General features: G+C 49.2%; 1 protein-coding gene across 1 annotated transcript; it reads right to left on the bottom strand.

The window, feature by feature from the left end:
• Positions 1-1289: 1289 nt before the first annotated feature.
• On the bottom strand, positions 1290-5163 carry zgc:101100 (uncharacterized protein LOC445169 homolog). The gene is made up of 4 exons (XM_035413264.1): positions 4941-5163; positions 4115-4315; positions 2467-2642; positions 1290-1757 (listed from the first exon to the last, which is right to left on the bottom strand). The coding sequence occupies exons 2-4, from the start codon at positions 4290-4292 to the stop codon at positions 1290-1292; spliced, it is 822 nt and encodes a 273-aa protein (XP_035269155.1). The 5' UTR covers positions 4293-4315; positions 4941-5163.
• Between the last annotated feature and the right edge of the window lie 9008 nt (positions 5164-14171).

Here is a 14171-nt window from a genome sequence, read left to right as displayed (position 1 = left end):
TGCATCCAAAAAAAGAATTATTTTAAGTTGAAATGCACATGAAAAAGCTTTAATACGGGGGGGGGGGGGGGGCGGGAATTCAGTTAAGGGAAGAAATGTACCATGTTCAGACACCAATTGCAATGTATTAAAAATGCTTACATTCACATTTCAGTGGAGTTGAATAATGGGGTTCGGAAACGTTACTTAGAATGAACCTTCTGAAACTTTGTTTCAGAACTTTCTGCTTTATTTTATCCATTACCCATGTACATCAGTGTTTATACCTCTGCGTGTGTGTGTGTGTGCACGTGTGTGTGTGTGTGTGCATGTGTACATGTGTGTGTGTGTGTGCGCATGTGTGTATGTATGTGTGTGTGTGCACATGTGGGTATGTGCGTGTGTGTGTGCCTGCGCATGTGTGTGTGTGTGTGTGAGTGTTTGTATGTGTGTGTGCATGTGCCTGTGTGTGTGCATGTGTGTGCATTCATGCATGTGTGCATGCTTTTGTGTGTGTGTGTGCGCACATGTGTGTGTGTGTGTGTGTGTGTGCACATGTGGGTGTGTGTGTGTGTGTACACATGTGGGTGTGTGTGTGTGGGTGTTTATATATGTGTGTGCATGCAGGCATTTGCATGCTACCACACTGAGAGCTCCGGGTTTTCATGTTGCAGACCCAGCAGTGCAACAGAGAGCCAGCAGGCCATGGGCTTTTCAGCTTTAGGTTTGACCTTGAGGCCAGGGAGGGGTCACCCACTGACTGACAGCTGTAAATTGGACTCAGGGTTCTGACAATGCAAAAAAAAAAAAGCAACCGGATGCAAGCAGGGCCAAAAGCCAGCGGCGCAAAACAGAAAAACTCCGCCTCACACAAGCACCTCGCCACCTGCTCCCGTCAACAGAAAGCTTGGGGTGGGGCGAGGGGGGGGGGGGGGTGTGTGGGGGGGTGTGGGAGGGACAGTCCAAACTTAAACCCTGGCACAGACCCTGTACGCCCAGAGACAAACAAACACAAACCTCTGCTCTTCAGCATGTTTCATTTCCCGAAAATCAAAGGTGAGAACCGCCAGCCATCGCCTGGCGAAGCAGAAAAAGGGGGAGTGAGAGGATTCCCGCCCCCCCCCCCTCCCCCCCCAGGCTCAGAGTGACTCTTGAGTTCGGCAGCTATGAGGAGAGTCAGCAGTAGAGAGTACAGTCTCAGTCCTTCTCCTTCTCTGCTCCAGCAGGGCACAAGCCAAGGCCTCTGGAGCCTGCTAGAGGGGGGGGTGGGTGGTGGGCGGTGTTGGGGGGGGGGAGGGGGCGGGGTGCCACTACAGGTCCATGTGGGGGAGAGGCAGGGCCATGGCAGGGCTGGCAGTGTGTAGGGGCGTACTGCTGTTCTTACCCCCCGGGGGTGCGGGGTCCAGGACCGGGCCGTACTGACGGAGAAAGGGCCAGAAAAGGGGGGGGGCGCGTAGGCCCCCCGGCGGCACGTCCAGCGCGCAGTGCCGGTGCGAGTGGGGGGGGCGGTCCCCCCCCGCGAAGGGAGAGACCGGCGCGGGGTACGGCTGGATGGCCCCGAGGTCCACCCCGGGGCCAGGGCTGGCGGGACAGGCGCCGACGCCCCCGAAAGGAGACCCCCCGGCGGACGGTCCGGGTTCCCCTCCTTCGTCCCCGCCGCGCTTCTCCTCCTTCCCCCCCGGGTTCTGAGGGGGGTCCCGGTCCGATCCCGGGTCCCCGGGGGCCGGGCCGCACCGCTGGCCCTTCCGGAACTTGGCCCGCCGGTTCTTGAACCACACCTGGAGGGCGGACCAATGGGAATCAGAGAGTGAGAGGAACCCTCGCCCCCCGAAATCTGCTTCGCTTTTGAAATCCGGCCCAAAAGCAGGAACACCACTCTCATTCCCCCCCTCCCCGCCCCCTCCCGAATTAACAGGAAATGCTGATTTTCAGATATTTCAGACCTGTCCTTGGCACCGCTAGTATCTGCCTTTGTGGCTGAACACTCTGTCCTGCTATTCGCTGCCAAAGCGAGCGGAACCTCCCCGTGTCTGTGTGCTTATGATACACCCAAGCACCTCTGGCTCTGGTTGAGACATTTAGGGTCTACATTCAGTTTTAACTGATTGATTGCGAAAAATCAGGAACAATCACACCCCTTACACAGATGCACAACTCATCCTATCATATTCCAGAGGTGACCTGTGCTATCCCGGTCACCCCACTGGACACACCCCTGTTTCCACACAGTCACTCCCTGATTAGCCAATCAGACATGGCTCTGTTATACAGTCACTCTCTGATTAGCCAATCAGACAGGGCCCTGTTACACAGTCACTTTCTGATTAGCCAGTCAGACAGGGCGGTGTTATTCAGTCACTCTCTGATCAGCCAGTCAGACGGGGCGGTGTTACTCAGTCACTCTCTGATCAGCCAGTCAGGCAGGGCGGTGTTACTCATTCACTCTCTGATCAGCCAATCAGGCCGGGCGGTGTTGCCGGGGCTCACCTGGATGCGGGCCTCGGGCAGGTTGATGCAGACGGCCAGCCTCTCCCGCATGCCCACGTCGGGGTACTGGGTCTGCTGGAAGGCCTTCTCCAGGGCCTGCAGCTGGGCCACGCTGAAGGCTGTGCGACTGCGCCTCTGCTTCTGCTGGTTCCCGTACCGCGCCTCCAAGATCAGCTCTGCGGGACAGAGAGCAGGCTGTGAGCACCTCCCCCTGCACCTCCTCCCAGCACCTCGACCCCTGCGCCTCCCCTTCAGCACCACCCTCTCAGAACCTCCCTCTCACCCCCCGCAGCATCTCCCTATCAGTACCTCCCCCAACACCCCCCCACACCTCCCCCGAGCACCTCCCCCAGCACCTCCTCTCAGCACTTCCCCCCAGCACTTCCCCCATAGCCTCCCTACCAGCACCTCCCTCTCATAACCTCCCCCAGCACCTCCTCACAACACTTCCCCCCCAGCACCCCCCCCAGCACCTCCTTCTCAGCACCTTCCACTCCAGCACCTCCCTCTCAGCACCTCCCCCCCAGTGCTTGACCTCCAGGCATCCCTGTTCATGGTTTACGTCAGTTTAGTTTGAATACTGGGGGAGCCGAAATGCATAGACCCCCAGAGAACAGCAACCCAGTGGGGGGATCCGAGGTCATGCCCCCCCCCCTCTCCCCCTCCCCCCCAAGAAGAAATTTTTGAAAACAGCAGCTGTGAAATTATCATTTCTGGTGAATTTGCAAATTTCTTCCAGTTGCACTATTATATGAAAATATTTTTCTCATCATCATGCTATATTATTGGGGTGGGGGAAGTGGGGTTATTTGGCCTGTTTTGTAATATTGGAGGGGATCGTAAGCCCCTTGTCCCCCCATACATTATGCCCTTGGTGTAAGTATGTCCCAGTACAAGGTGGGGGGGGGGGGGGGTGGGGTGGGGTGTTGCCGCTAACGATACGCTCACATTGTGACTTTACACTTTTCTTCTGCTGAGAAGAGTGAAAGGGAACACAGCGGGTGGATTTCCCCAAGCCTCCAATCAAATTCAAATTTGTGGCAGTTGGGGTGGTGGTGATGGGGGGGGTGGGGTGGTGATGGGGGGGTGGGGGGGTGGGGGTTACAGCCAATTCCCCCCTTCTCTGATAGGTCTCTGGTGATTACATCACAGAGGTACACCTCCGTGTTTTGACTGAGGAATCAGCGCAGGAGCTAAAACTGCGTCCCCGTTTCACTCAAGCAAAGAGAGAGAGAGAGCTGTCATGGGGTGCCACCCACTGAAAGCAGCTACGAGCTGTCTCACTGATGCCAAGGTACCGCAAGGGATCTGAGGTTCGAGGAGAGGGGGAGCGGGGACTTAGGTCTTCCATGCAAATATGTAAAAATCCCATGTAACACAAAATCAACACTTGTCCATATTAATATTTAACAATCCCAATGTAATTGCACTTTTATATCCCCATAGTGTTTTAATTAACTTGCCTCTCAAAGGGGAAACGTGGGAGGGATGGAGGGGGACCGACAAATAGATCAGAAACCCACATCACAAAATATGACCAGTATTTGACCTCAGAGCTTATATCTTTATTTTGCTCGCAGACAACGAACAAAAAATGTAACATTAATCCAAGTAAATATCCCAACCCTCGCCGTACTGTGAATCTTACCTGCAAGTCTCTCGGCAACGGAGAACGTGTGCACAGACGGGGGACTGCCTGTGGAACTTTGGTATCGCCCCGCCATCTGGTGGTGAAAATCGTAAAAGACAGCCAGGGCGTTCACGCCGTGCAGTGGGTAGTCGCCGTTAGCACAATTTGCTCCGCCGCAGAAATACAAGGAATTCATTGTGACGTCGCAGCGCGGCAACTCTGGAAGACAAACGCACATTTTTCTTGTCAAAATACAGAAAGGAAGCTGAAGGGTACAAGCAGAGAAAGTCTTATACAGTGAGAACTTTATTGAGATTAATACATTGATAACTACACTTCTAATTAGAAAAACACTGTTTTGACGTAGCCTACTGACCCTAAGACAAACGCAATAACATAAAAACATTATTATTATTATTATTAGTAGTAGTAGTAGTAGTAGTATTGACCCTTAAGCGATATGCAACATCCATATTATGATTGTTGTTTGCTATAATGACAATAATTATAGTACGATCACTATCTTACACTTCGTTGAGAAGTCAACATAAGTTTTCAAAAATGTGAGTACAGCATCAACAGCATATGTAATACGTAACATGTCAGCGCAGGCCTACAAAAATTACCACCATACACAAATTTGTACAACAACGCAAATAGGCTACGTCGCTATATCAACATCGGAAACAATTAATAAAGTCCATGTCCTATTGGGGACACCAGCGAAAATTCTATCGCGCCATATCTGTGCAAAACAAACAAACAAACAAAATAAAAACAAATATTTTGTGCCATTTTGTTCACCACCACACCAATCAACGTCACGTTAATCAAATGAGATTACCTGAAAAACGAATTTGCAGATACTTGGGAGATTATTTGGTTGTTTCGCCCTCGCGCTCTGAGAAGCTTCGCGTTTTACTCCAGCTTCTGCTCGGTCCACACCCGCATTAGCCCTGCAAATTAGGCCTCAACCTCCCCCATCTCCGCTCAATGCTGTGTCCGTCGGGCTGGGATTAAAGTTCTTCGTGGCCCATTCTCACCCTCGACTATTTAAGAAGCATTAACTCCGGCTTCCCCCATCTATTAGCCAATAGAAAGAAAGGTATTAGCCTGGATTAGGTGGGATGAGGGAGAAAGAGGGGGGTCCCGGGGCTCAAGGTTTTGAAACTATTGAATTTGGGAGATTATGCCAAGGATCCCCCCCTCAATAAGGGCGCGCTTCATTCCCGTCCCGTTAAAACAATTAGGACAATGTGGCCCGTAAATCTCCGAGGCCAGGGAGATTAAAATAACAGCCTTTGATTGTCCCTGCTTCTCTCTCCCCTCCTTCCCTTCTTTCTCCCACTCCCACAATTTCAGATTTATTTATTTTTTTAACTCTGAGGGGGGTTAGTTTTGCTATTTGTTTGGCTAACGGGCTCCTTATTTTGCCCATACACTGAAAGAAATACAAAGTTGACATTGGGGTGGTCATCTTGAGGACTCTCCTCAAACATCCCATCGTTCGAAATCATATTTAAACAAACAATCTAATCGTTTTGGAGTCAGGAGAAAGAATTATACGGGCTCCAAATTACATAGAGCTGAATGTCCCATGTTTCTTGCTATCTGTGTGATGTTGACATGTTCAGTCGGACCTTTCTGTGTGATCAGTCGTTACATTCATGAAACGCACACTCCTTTGAAAATACAACCCGTTCATACAACCGGATAGTTACCAAGGCAACTCATGTCAAATACCTGGCGTAAGTGTAGGCTACAACCGTTGTGGGTCACCTGGGAAATTAACCTACACCGTTTGAGTTGTAAGATTAGTCTCCCTCGCCGTTTGCGCTACACGGTTACTATGGCAACAAACACGCAACAATTATCACGGCATGAGCAACCACTTTTTCAGCACTAAGCGACCACGGGCGTGTCTCTTTGGAGGGGTGGCGTCCACACTGCACAGCCCTTTCTCTGGTTAGTATATATCTAGTATAGCTACTGAGTTTCGGCGACAAGGGATGTATCTGTTTCTGGTTTTCCTGCCAGATTCTGGCTTTAATTACAAAATTACGCCTTTAACACACCATCTGACATTTCAGATACATTGCTTGATAAGTGCATAAATGACAGCCAAAGGCTGTTCTGTGTCTTTTTACTGTGATGCGATGCACACGTGAGCCAGTGTTGGTGTACACAGCCAGTTAGCTTATTTGGCCTGGGTAATTATTGGAAAGGAAATCCTGCGCACACACTGACCCCCTCCAGGACCGGAATTGCCCACCCCCGATCTAGTGTCTGGTCTGCACGCTACTTACACCAGAGCATCAGGGCGGAGACCAGCTTCTGTGCATGTTTACTGACGGGAGCAAAAAGAGCGTCAGAGCGCGCACAGTTTAGCGCGCGACACCGATCGTTCCTGTCGGGAGAGCTGACCAATAACTTTTACCTTAACTCACACGCTCTGTTCAGTCTCCGGCGCATTCGTCTAGATGCACTTCTAGTCTCCCTGGCTGGCTCAGGCTAAAATCTCTGAGCTGCACCGACGGGATCATCCCAGATAAGCCCCGGGTTGGCTGCAGCTCGGGGGGTTTAGACTTTGGCCCGGCGCTCCAGAGAGAAGCAGGCACCGGGCGGGATTGTGTTTCCCACGAGTATCAGTTCGGTCCCAGAGTCGTGGGGAGTGTGTGGGGAGGGTTTATTCTCCCCCCCCCCTCCCCTTTTTTTCACAGGGCTACCCAGGCACCCAGATTGGCAGCCAAGCAAAGAAGGGGGGGGCGGGGTAGTGTAGGGGGGGCACTGCCAGTCTCAGCCGAAACAAGGCATCGTCAGTAAGGAAGCTTGTGAGAGGAATTTCTCCGTTCTTAAATTCCTTCATAAGCACACAGCCATAGGGCTCACCTGCCAGTAACCCTGACCCAACAGTCAGCATCAGATTCAGGCCTGAAGACACTCTACACCCACTTATGAAACTCAATATGGTCTTTGTCAACGTGAGCTGATATGACCTTCAGTTTTGGTTTTTTGTTTTTTTGTTTTTTGTGTTCCAGGGCATTAGTCCTCTTACATTCAGGTATGTTGAAAGAAATGAAACCATATCTCCAAAAGGAGATCAGACCCGAATCCGTCACGCCTGAAATCTTAAACTCTCCTCTCATAGCAAACATGTTTACATCGCTCTCCTCCCCCCTGAAAGACAACAGTCCCATGTTCTCCAGTTTGCATCCAGGAGATGTAATGAAGCATCCTCTTCCTTCACTGTGGGTCTCCCGCCCTGAGTGAGGTGCATAACAAGCTAAGAGTCCAACATTCAGCATCGCCCCCCCCCCCTCCCTCCCCAAAATTCCACACATAAAAAAGTGAGATAAGAAACGTATCACCTTCATTTCCTGCACTTTTATAGCCTGAAAAAGTGCGCACTTGCTTATTAAAGTGATTTTGTTTGTTTTGTTTTGTTTGTCAGTGAGTAGATCATCATGGTCGTTTGGTCACCTGACCCCCCCCCCCCCCCACTTTGGAAAGCAGGGGTTCCAGAAGCCGGTCATGAAAGCTCTTACATGTTTTTCCCTTCACATTTCTGCGTTCAGTGATCGATGACTACAGCCACTCAGAGGCAACAACGGGCGGAGTGAGTAATTGATGAATGTTTACGTTCTTTCCGTTTCCCAGCTCGTCGTTAAAAACGTGTGGAGCTCAGGAAAGTTGGGGGGGGGGGGGGGGGGGGGGTGGGTGGGTATGGGATGGGGGGGATAGGTTCTGGTTTAGACCAGCGCTTTGTAAGTCTGTAAGCGGAGCCAGATTGAGTGCCCGTGAAGGCCAGCGCTCACCTGGAAGCAGGTGTGTGAGGGAGGGTTCAGGTCAAAGTGAAACTCCACTGAGGCCTTTGTTCATTAGAGTGAAATTGAAGATTGTTTTGGAGCATTAGTAGCACCTCAGTGAATGCATTATACACCCCCCCCCCCACCTCTCTCTCTCTCTCCTGTCTGTCCTCCCTCTCTCTCTTCTCTCTCTCCTCTCTCTCCCTCTCTCTCACTCTCCTCCCTCTCTCTCCTCTCTCTGTTTCTCTCTTCTCTCTCTCTCTCCTCTCCCCCCTCTCTCTCTGCTCTCTCTTCTCTCTCTCCCCTCTCTTCTCTCTCTCCTCTCTCTCACTCTCTCTCACTCTCCTCCCTCTCTCTCCTCCCTCTGTTTCTCTCTTCTCTCTCTCTTCTCTCCTCTCTCTCTCTCTCACTCTCTCTCACTCTCCTCCCTCTCTCTCCTCTCTCTTCTCTCTCTCTTCTCTCCTCTCTCTCTCTCTCTTTTCTCTCCATGGGAGCAGAATCAAAAAGATTACAACCAGAAAAGCCCTGGACTCCAACAGGTGAGCCTGTGTAAATTAGAGTCCTTTCTGAAAACCACACTGTGCACAATGGTTACCTCCCCCCCCACCCCCCTCCACCCCCCTCCCCACCCCTTTTTTTTCTCCCCCCAAAACTGCACATCGCCCGTCGTCCAGTGAATTTGACCGGACCACACCTCTCAGAAATAAGAATTGTGGAAAGTTCTGTTTTTCTGTTTTCCACCCCAATTTTTTTTCTCTCTGTTCCCCGCCCCCTCGGTTTCTTGGCTGTCAAGCTGTATTAGTGTCCTACCGAAATAAGTCATTTAGAAGAGGCTCTGTAGCACTGCCCCAGAGCCCCATTAAAAGCCCCCGGATTGGAACCCCGGGGTCTTTGTCTACCCCGGCCCGCGGAGATTAGGGGAGATTTACTGGTTAAAAAAGAAGTAGTTATTTCATGGGACTTTCATCATGAAACCTGGCCAAAGCTGTGTTGGCTGGGGGGATTAGAAACGCACAAAGGCGCTGGTTGTGTTGCCACCACCACCACCCCCCCCCCCCCACCCCCCTTCTCCCCCCACAAAAAAAAAATCTCATGGCTTGCACCACCGCCCCTCCCCAAAACCCTCACCCCTTACCCCCCCACCTCCTCCCCAGAACAGCATCACTTTGCTTTTGCCCTAAATAGGAGATGTCCCACACCACCTAACAGCCTCAAGACAGATTGCTTTACTTTTTTCTAACCCCCAACACCCAACCCCCCACCCCCCACCAACCCCCTACCAGTAGAAAGCACAGAATCGTCTCTCTGGTGTCGCAGAGGCGTCGAACTTCGGTCCCGAAGAGCCACGAGGTCTGCAGGTTTCTGTCCTTTATCTCAGTCTGCTCGCCAGTTGAAGCCATAGGAACAAGCCATGTGTACTCCTTAGCCAATCAGTGACTTGTATTAATCACTTAAGGGCTGACACACACACACACTGAAGACCAGCAGACACTGCTGCCCATCCAGGACAGGAGTCCAAGACCCCTTCCCCAAAGACTGAGACACCTGGCTGCAGAGCTGGCCTTCACAAACGTACCCAGTGGTAAATGGTAAATGGACTGCATGTATATAGCGCTTTTATCCAAAGCGCTTTACAATTGATGCCTCGCATTCACCAGAGCAATTAGGGGTTAGGTGTCTTGCTCAGGGACACTTCGACATGCCCAGGGCAGGGGATCGAACCGGCAACCCTCCGACTGCCAGACAACCGCTCTTACCTTCTGAGCTGAGCTATGTCTCCCCAGTGTTGCAGCGATTACCAGAACGTTAGCCTTGGCCGCATCCTGGGGAGACAATTTAAATTTTTGTCTGCTGACTTTTAAAAACTTTTTTTTAAATGACAAATGGTAATATAAACACCTGTGGCATGGCAGTAAACCAAAATGTCTAAGCAAACAATGAATTACCAGTTCAGTTTTTTAATTTAATTACCAGCCGACATGTCACATCCAAATGAATCTACACCAGTCTACGGACAGTTAATATATTTCACGCTCTGCCTGTGCAGAAAGAAAAACACCAGTCTGATTCTGAATCAGATCTCTCTCATTTTCCTGCTGATCTGATTCAGCATCCAGCCGGATCAGGGCTTCCAATTTCAGTTTTTAATATATGGTCTCCCTACCAGGGAGTTATCAATCAGTAAGTATTTATACTGATAATATAACCTTGATATTTTTTGCCATTTAGCAGATAGTCTTATTAAGAGCAACAACATTACATTATTTACATTCAATCCATTTATATGACATTATATGGCGTCCTACCTAGGGACCACACCCACAACCTTAGAGCAGCAAGCCCAGTTCTCTAACCATCATGCTGCATGCCCGAATTATAAGACATAAAAGATAATTTATAAGATTTTAAAAATACATTAAAATAAAAACTGGAACTGGAACTGGGCTGCCAATACATAAGTAAAACATGCATTGAAATAAAACATCACTGAGGTATCAGTATTGCAGCATTTAAAAATGTATGGCAAAACATACAAATTATTGCCACTTTCAGATCTAGCAATATCTTTCTATATATATGAATCTGTGAAATGTATTTATCGGTATACTTAGAAAACACATATCCACATCACATTGCAGTTCACGTCATTCTGTGCGAGGGTGAAATCCCTGGTTTATAAGAAAGAAAAAAAAAGAGGCCTTTTCATTCAGAAGCCTGTTCCAACTGCCATTCTCTGAAAGTTGCTTAATGTTCTTTAAATTGGCCGAAGCTGCAGGGGGGTTCTGGCAGAGGGGGCCTCCGCTACTCTTTTTGAAAAGTAGCCTATCTGTTCTGTTTATAGAGCCTGTTTAACAGATGTTTAGGTCTTAGGCACTCACCCCCCCTCCCTTCCCCATCCTTCTCTCTTTTCTGTCTTTAATTGCTTATCAATAGTGGAAATTTGTATTGACAAGCACCTGTCAAGAGACGAGCTTTGTAGTTGTCAGTTATCCAGTGTGGAGCCTCTTTTCAGGGAGGCCCCGCGGACACTGGCCTGATCGATCGGGACGGGGAACACAATTGGGAGCCTTTCAGGGCTGCTGTGTCGGGATAGGGGAAAAGGGGGGGGGGGCGTTAGAAGGCAGGGAGGGGGCTAAAGACCTCTTTATTGGGGGAGATCGATGGGGCTGGCTGCCCTCTGACCCACAGGAGAGGGGGGAGCGGGAGCAGCGGGGTCAGCTCTGGCCCCGCTAAGCTTCGGAGAGGGAGAGGGACAGGGAGAGAGAGAGAGGGAGAGAGGGAGGGAGAGAGAGAGCTGGGGCTCCTGCTGTGAGCTCTAGTGCACTGGCTACTGGAACAGAGAGCACCATGGGCTCACACACACATATACATACACGTACACACACACACACACACACACACACACACATATATATACTATATTTTTTCTAAAACATTTTTAAAAAAATGCACCCCAGAATTCATCCATCTTCCACGAAGACAGATTCCAGGGCCAGCCATGCAGGCCCAAGTCACAACACTACCTCCGCCATGTTGTTTCAGAAGATGAGCTGGTTTGCTTTGGGTCACGAGCGGCTCCTTTCCTTCTCCACGGTTGTCTCTTGCCATCAAGGTGCAGGTGCTTTGGGGCAGGTGATCATCTCATCTGTCCATTAAGAGTTTGTTCCAGGACACTGTAGTTTTTTTAAAAAATGTACTTTTTAGCAAACTCTAACCTGACCGTTTCGTGGTTTACATCTTGCGGTGAACACTCTGCGGTTATGCCGGTGTAGTCTTCTCTTTCAGTCTGTGACACACGTATACCTGCATCCCGGAGAGTGGTCTTGATTTGTTCAACAACAGAAAAGAGATTTTTCTTCAGAATTGAAAGTATTCTTTGGACATTCACTACCGAGGTCTATCATGATCTACTAAGGTTATTTGCTATTTTTGAGCACTCTTGGTTCTTAACAATGTACCAAACAGTTGATTTTCACACACCGAATGTTTCGGCACTACATTTCCCAGATACCCCCAGGACATCAGACCGGATCCAGCACTGTGCCAGGAATTCAAAGGTAATGACTTCACAACACCAGGAATCTGTGTGTCCTCGACATATCCATGTACACACGTGAACTTGAAATAAACAAAATAAGTGTTAAAGGTGATGAAAACGTCATTCTTTAGTACCAGTAATCATTATGATTTCATACAAACCATTCTAAATGCCTGTGCACCACCTCTAAAGTTCAGATTAGATCAAATTTAGGTCATTTTACAAGCACAGACCTTTTTTTTGAGTACAGTAGAAAGGCAGTTTCAAAATGCCAACCCTTGCCACAAGGGTCCAAGTCACAAATTAACCTCACATTATCTCTACCCTCACACCCCCCTCCCCCCCCCCCCCATCCCCCGCCGAGACCCCCAGCGTAGGTCAGCGCACCAGGGGACCTCTGTCACGAGCCGCGATCAATGTGTGAAGCGGAGTAGAGATCAGCCGCCTAATTGGCCAACAAGAGGCTTGCGGTGGGGATGGGCTTAAAGTCAGGACAGAGACAGAGGCCCCGGCTAATGACTGTACACTGAGCTCCAGACTGCGGTTATAGGGTCAAGGCCAAGTGTGTGTGTGTGTGTGTCTGTGGCTTTACCAGCTCAACCACTGCTATGAAACTGTGTCCTCAAATACATCTGCTACTTGAAGGACTACATTGTCAGTTTGCCCCTCTTACACCAACTGCAGCACTTAGCTTCATGATTCTACACATTTTATATAATAATATAATATTATATAATAATAATAATTGTTGGATTTACTTATGGACAGTGTTTGGACACAATCTTACTCAGTATATGTAACTTTGACTGATCAAGTAATTTTCACTTGTCACACACTAAGCACTTGAACAAAAACTAAATCAGTCACATATACTGAATGAGATTTGATTAAGTAAATCCAACTATTCATTTTTTTGAGGGTAGGTTTATGCATTTACTATTTCCACATAAGTTATGCATTAACAGCTACTATTGGTTTTGACCCTAGTGACTTGGCATTAGCTCTTCACAGCTAAACCATTTTGTACCACATAAATTATTCCCTAAGAGTGTCTGCAAAATGCCTAAGAGTGTGTTTGAGTGTGTGCGCACGTATGTGTCGCTCAAGGGAATCATGGCATTTGTTTTCACCGTTAAATCAGGAACCAATTCGGACCCAAGTAGCTATAGGTGAGGTGACCTGTAATCAATCGCTTTTATTGATCAATTTAGTGCCTTTAGTGCCAAGTCGTAATGAAACCAAATCTACCATGTGGCTTGAAATTAACTTCAACCGTGTTGCTAAACCTAACTTTCTCAGACCTCTCAGAGAACTTCACAAACACATTATGGCATGATGGATAGTATAATGGAATATAATAAAATAAATGATAAAACACAGCAAGCATCTCAACAGGGAGAGCTAAGGACAGCATCAGTGAGGATGTTTTTCAGCCGGGGAAGGGGGGGGGGGGGGAGGCGGGCGCATTTGTACCCCGTTATCCCCACCCCTCCTGCACCACCCCAGCATGGGGTGCGGAGTCCTTTCTCTGCTCCCGCGTGCGTGGCCCCGACCCCTCGCGACCCCCGGCAGTTCAAAGGTGATCGGAGCGCCGCTGATCGAATTTGATAATGAGGAAGTCTTCTAAAGCCGTTTCGCCCCACATGCTCAAAATCTCCGAGACGCTTGATACTCCCGGCCCTCTCCACCTTGGACATTGTGCCGGTATCGATCCCGGGCAACCGGCGCTTTAATACCTGCGGTCGGCGGGGCGTCCTGGGGAAATGCGTGCTGACGGGTCGCGCTCAATGCGCAAAGGCACGGATCCGCGCTTCAGAGAGGGAATAATGAGCCGCGGTTTTGTCCTTTTTTGTTCTGTTTTGTTTGACGATTGAAACATCTGCTGGGAGAGGAGGCAGATCACGAGACTAAACACCTGCTCGAAAGAACAGCACAATGTAGAGAGAGAGAGAGAGAGAGAGAGAGAGAGACAAAAGAGAGATAGATAGATAGATGTGCGCGCACACACATACCGGCCAACTTAGTGCAGTCTTTGTTGTCCGAACACAAAACTGTAGGTACTGCGGAGGAGGAGTTGATTCCAAAAGCCTCAACATTACCAGCAAAACAAAGGAGAGGCGCTCACAATTAAACATTTAAATTAAATGATTTTACTTCAGCAAGAAGCTCAAGGGCATCTCGGTCAACAGATGGAGATTGACAAACACTGCAACTTTCATGGCTTCAACAA

Source organism: Anguilla anguilla, chromosome 4 (assembly GCF_013347855.1).
Source record: "Anguilla anguilla isolate fAngAng1 chromosome 4, fAngAng1.pri, whole genome shotgun sequence".
Taxonomy (NCBI): Eukaryota; Metazoa; Chordata; class Actinopteri; order Anguilliformes; family Anguillidae; genus Anguilla; species Anguilla anguilla.
This window is presented reverse-complemented; position numbering and strand designations above follow the sequence as displayed.

Bases quoted from the DNA above. Each gene is read 5' to 3' on its own strand.
- zgc:101100 (XM_035413264.1), bottom strand. From the start codon at position 4,292: ATGAATTCCTTGTATTTCTGCGGCGGAGCAAATTGTGCTAACGGCGAC. The intron at 2,643-4,114 runs GTAAGATTCACA...TCTGTCCCGCAG, and splicing joins CGTTGCCGAGAGACTTGCAG to AGCTGATCTTGGAGGCGCGG. The intron at 1,758-2,466 runs GTGAGCCCCGGC...TCCGCCCTCCAG, and splicing joins TGCCCGAGGCCCGCATCCAG to GTGTGGTTCAAGAACCGGCG.